The 5737-nt window shown below is 38.2% G+C and overlaps 1 protein-coding gene across 1 annotated transcript; it reads right to left on the bottom strand.

Annotated features, from left to right (window-relative positions):
- Nucleotides 1–332: 332 nt before the first annotated feature.
- LOC135213266 (FMR1-interacting protein NUFIP1-like) lies at nt 333–2125 on the bottom strand. The gene has a single exon (XM_064247247.1). The coding sequence runs from the start codon at nt 2052–2054 to the stop codon at nt 333–335; it is 1722 nt and encodes a 573-aa protein (XP_064103317.1). The 5' UTR covers nt 2055–2125.
- Between the last annotated feature and the right edge of the window lie 3612 nt (nt 2126–5737).

Genomic DNA, 5737 nt, shown 5'->3' with positions numbered 1-5737 from the left:
ATATTTTCTGGCACTTGAAAAAAAATTTAACAAACAACATTAAAAAGAATATTAAAACTTTTACAAATATTTTGAAAGTTGCTTAGTTTTTAACCTCCATTTTTAAATCTTCTCCGAATGCATATCACTAGGTCCTTTGCCCTGAGTCTACAGAGCACTCCAAATAGTGCCCCCACAACAAATGTTTTCAAGATTACCACAAGTATAAAATTTTCTGTAGGAGAAAATAATTCCATCTAGTTCTTCATTTACTGTGTGATACTTTATTCCCTTGCAGAATTAAATGTAACAGAATCATTACATTCATGTCCCCTGGTTTGTCGTGCAGTTCATTACATTTTTGTCTGGGACACTTTTCTCACATCTGAAACATGACTGGGAGATTTGTTGTCATTAATAAGTTCTTCCTTAACCAATACAGATACATCATTACTAGCAATAGATACTGCAATTTTACAATGCTGACTGTTGTTATCTATTTCTGATTTACCTTCAATATTATCATTCTGCTCCAAAACTCTAGATTCTAAACACTGATCCTCAGACAGATTATTGGTAAGTTTATCATTACTGGAAATGACTTCATTATCTGGTATATTTCTAGTATTATGGCTTTTGTCTTTTAATGAATCACTTATTTCTGAATCACTCTGTCCTTTCTGAAATCCTGACTCTATATTTGCCTTTCCTATAACCTTGTCATCAAAGAAATTATTTTCCACTATGTACCGAACACACTGCAGAATGATGTTTCTTTCATGAATGATGTCAGCTTGGAGAAGTCTCTCCAAAAGTGGCTTCCTTCTCCTTGGTCTTCTTTGAATATTTATTGGCTTTTTACTTCTCTTACTATGGGTTCTGGGTCTTCGCTTAGTTCTAGCCCTTGAATTTTCTTCTTTAGAACTCTGATTTACTAAATTCTCAGTTACCTTTTTTGGTTCAGACATCTGCTCTGTTGTTGCTACGAAATCCTTATTGTTGACTTTAATATTTGGTTCATCTGCTACCTCATCTTCTGAGTCAGAATAAGCACCCATCAGTGTTCCCAAGGCACCACCTAATACCATTTTTCCATCAATTTTCTTCTCTTCCTCCCACTCTTCATCATCACTGATGACAAATTCTTTCTCCGGTGAGTTTTTGCTTAAATTATTTAAAGAAAAGTAATTCACCTCCCCAACACTTTCGTAAAAGTGTCTGGTCCCTTTGAAAGGTGGTACACCTAACGCTTCTTCATCTGATTCATAAAGATCTACATCTATGCTTGGTCTGGGAGGGTTTTCTAGTCTTGGCCTCTTTTTTGACCTTCTGTCCTCAAACTTTGCCCTTTTTACTTCTACATTACCTCCAAAATTGTTCTTTCCTCTTTCTGCACCGTCCCTGAGGCCAGTTTTCTTTGCTTCTATAGAATCCCTTGATTTGGATGACTTTTCATCCACATTGTGTGTAACACTATCAACCTCACTTGGTGCATTTTGACATTTTGTATCTTTATTTGTAATTTGTTTTCCCTCTCTCCCTCTCTTGTTCCTGAAACCCTTATCTTTATTGAAGGGCTTCTTATTAACACCTAATTTCTCTCCTCTCTTCAGTTTCGCCATCTGTTCTGCTCTTCGCAGCTCTGCCCTCTGAGATGTTGGAAATCGCTTTTTACGTTCTGCAATCCAAGTTTCATCATCTATCTGAAGGGCTTCAAAATTGATGAGCATATGCTGGTTATTAATGTGTTGGTCAATAACTTTGATATGAGCACTCAGTTTACATTCTGGGAAAGGACAATCTACATGTTCCTTTACATGCTCATCCATTCTTTGCTGACTGTAAAATGTACGATTGCATGGCCCACATGTCAATGGCTTACGATTATGTGTATAGCCATATCCAGATTGATACCATTGATTCTGGACTACAGATGAATAGCCTTGATAAGAAGCATGTTGACCATAGTACTGATGATTCATAGTTCCTTCTGGAGAAGGCCCATGGTGATATCCTGGAGGTGGTCCAGCCATATTCTCACATTCATTCATAATGTATGAGCTACCCTGCATCATTTATTAGTAAACGTCTTGTAGATCCTCTCAATTTAAACCTGGCAAGAAGAAGACCTATGTTGATTTACAATAGTTGAATCAAAAATTAAATATTGGGATGCATGATACATTCATAAATACTTAAGCTAATATAAAAATAAGAACAATGTAAACTACTTCTGTTTCACAAAATATACAAACATCAAAATTTTAAAAAGTGAATTGTATTTTTACTAATTATACAAACATGAGGCCCTTAACATTAGGAATTGCTTTACAGCAAAGCTGGCACACAGCCGTTAAAACTCTTGAACTAGGTGGTTAGGCAGTATGTACCATCTGGTAGGTGGAGATACCCACCTTCCTGGATGTAAACTTTCTACTTTGCCTTTCGGCCAAGGTTTCAGATTGAGGGGTGGCATGAGGTGGGCATTAGTGTAAAGGACCTCAGGTTTGTATAGTTAGGAAAAATACAATTTACTTTTAAAAATTGTAATTTGTTCCTACAAGATATACAAACCCTCCCTCCTTTACAGTAGGAAGACACTTACTGGAGAGAGGAATCTGAGTGAGGCTCTAGAACTGACTGGAGTTCAGCACACCTGGGCTGCTATTGGTCGAAAGAGTGAGGAGGAGTGCCCTGCCTCTAACAAATTGATCAGAGTATAAGAACTACAAGATCAAGAGTCAGACTTCTGGGCCTTTTCGAAATGAGTGAGGAATCATAACTCATACAAAAGAGACTGGGAAGAATATTAAGAGTTGGAGGCATTAATGCAAAGATCCAAGAAGGGTTTGCCTTATTGCCAGAGTCTCCTTCCTCCCATTGCTAGAGGAAGGAGTGGGACTGGTTCTATGATTCTAACAAGAAAAACAGAAAGGAAGCTCGATGTGTAGGCTTACCACACCAGGCGCCAGTCCAGCAAATGTAGGTTCAAGTCCTATTCTCAGCCCGAAGGAAGAGCAGTAGAAGGACAAGTGACATGAATGTGGTCCTCATGAGACCACATCTATCTTCCAGTCCAAAATATTCCTTGGAATGTGAGGAAAGGATCAAGTTACTGGTACTGTACAATCTAGGGGAAAGCATACAGGTGACATCATCACCAGCTGCATAGTACCTGCCAAGCTCGTCAGACCAAGGAAATATGTGTCGAGTCTTCTGATTACGACATTCGAGACGAAGTCAAGAAATGATACCCACCTTTTGAACGGTGATGTTGAATATGATCCATGCAAATCACCTATTCTCTTCGCCAATGCTGGAGAGAGGTGAGATGCAATCTTGAAAAACAACTCTGATGATTCTTGCAAGGGCATGAGCACCCTAAATGAGAGTCAAATGCTGTCTAGAGACCTGAGGTCCCTGTAATGGCAAGACAGAGAGAAGTTTCTCATCAGTAGTTGAATCTCAACTCAGAAGAAACAACACTACTTATGTGACAGACTACAGCGAATGTGGACCTACGTCGTTCACAGCTGTAGGTAAAACTCGGGAAAGAATTTCTGGATAGTTTTCATAGAAAAAATACCGCGAATTTCCCATGAATAATGGGTAGATATGGTCCAAAGAGAAATCCGCGACTCCGGAGAACACGAATACAGGGGGCCCACTGTAACTGTTTTGCTTGCATTTCAACCATCGTATGATAGTAAAAACTTACCGTAGTTGTTACAAATAATGTTAATTAAGTAGAACAGGACATATATTTTTACAATATACAGTGGAACCTCGACATACGAAAGTGCCTACTTAGGAAAAATCCAAGTTACGAAAGCAAAGACGAAGATTTTTTTGCTTCTGTATACGAAAAATAATTCAGGTTGCGAAAGGGTAAAGTCCGAGATTCGCCCGGGCCACCGAGAACAATTTTAAAACTCACATGCCGCCAACTGAGTAGACTCGCCACCATCCTCCCGCTCTCCCATTGGTTCCTGATGCTAGTCACTACCATAAGATCCTGCTCTTCTATTGGTCAGCATCATGCCTCCATGTAAAGGCGTTCGTTGACCATTTTTTGCCACAGTGTTATCGTAAACACTGGAATTTGTTTGTTCACATATACGTATTTCGTTTGTTAACGTAAATTCGTGTTAGTGATTTCGCTTTCGTTGTACTGTAAGTTACTTTATCGTGTTGTGTGTGAAATTCATTACTTACGTTATTAGCCATGGGTCCCAAGAATGTTGCTGAAGTTTACGGAAAGAAGAGGATGCTTTATATGGAGAACGAAGATGGAGATAATCAAGAAGGGTTAATGTTTTCTGCCATTTGTTAATGTGTTTCGTAAAGTTTAGTGTTAATGTTTTCTGCCATTTTTAATGTTTCGTAAAGTTAAGTGTTCATGTTTCTGCCATTTGTCCTCCTCTGTCGCCACTTTCGGAGATCGCCTCACTCGATAGGTAAGGTTCCACATTTTACTACATATGTATGTACAAGTACGTAAAGTATTTCTTGTACCATGTACACTAATACACTTCATTTACAGTACGTACTACAATAAAGGTTATGTTAGGTATTGAATGGTGCAAATTGTTGTATTTCATTGTTTATTGGTCAGTTTAGCTTTACTATAAAATTTACTGTGGTGTTTTTGTAGGGCTTGGAATGAATTAGGCAATTTACATATAAAACGTAGTTCAAGATACGAAAAAATCAGGTTACAAAGGCCGCTTCGGAACGGATTAATTTCGTATCCTGAGGCACTACTGTACCTTTATTTGGTATGGAGAAAATATTGTCAAGGAAATATAGTAGTACTGCTAAATTTAAACTGTAGTTGTAACTAAGGCTGAGAAAAAAAATTTTCACACTGCAAATAACTAAATTATTGTGCATCAACAACATGGATACAACTCTACCGCAAATAATAGCTGAGAAAAATTATGTTTTTATAATAAAACAAGGTTTTAATTATACTTACCCTTAATTACATAGCTATGGTTTCTGTTATTTGCAACAGTATAGATTCAAAATTTGCGGTAGCAACACCAATAAGTGTGTAGGTGACACAGTCTTGCTCACCTAGCAAGAAGGTAAATGGCAAGATGTCCTAATCCGAGGACGAGACGCATATGTACCTGCCATAACATCTTGGGTTAAATCTCGTCAGGGCTTCTGGTTCTAGGAAATACCAGACCATCTAGCCAGACAGAGTTCCACTCTTCTCCCTGCAATAAAGCACTTCTGGCTCTGATAGAAAAGGGTTTGTACTTGATTGTAGTTGTCGTCCAGAGTTCCTATCAGAAGGAGCTAGTTCTGTTAAAAAAAAAAACATTCCTGTGGGAAGATTTTGCTTCTTGCAGCTTAATTCAACTGCCAGGACGCTGAATTTTCCTTGTATGAACTTTGTTAGGATTCTGGTGTGGTTCCTATCTGTCCATAACAGAAGGGTTCTTGTCGCTTCATAGAGAGAAAAAATGCGTTCCTCCCTATTTCTTGATATGAGAGAGGGCTGTCTGAGCAGACAGTTACTAGTACAGTGGTCCCCCCGTATTCGCGGGGGATGCGTACCAGACCCCCCCGCGAATAGTTAGAATCCGCGAATGTTTGGAACCCCTATAAAAACGTTAAAAACAGCCTATTTTGTTAGTTAAAACTTAAGAAAAACCACTAAAAATTTTCATACTATGTTTTTTTTAATAGTTTTATCACAAAAAGTGCATTTTATGATGAAATTGATAACAAAAACCAGGAATTTGTG

The sequence above is a fragment of the Macrobrachium nipponense genome, chromosome 42 (genome assembly GCF_015104395.2).
Source record: "Macrobrachium nipponense isolate FS-2020 chromosome 42, ASM1510439v2, whole genome shotgun sequence".
Lineage (NCBI taxonomy): Eukaryota > Metazoa > Arthropoda > Malacostraca > Decapoda > Palaemonidae > Macrobrachium > Macrobrachium nipponense.
Note: the sequence above shows the minus strand (reverse complement) of the source record. Positions and strands in the feature narration are given on the sequence as shown.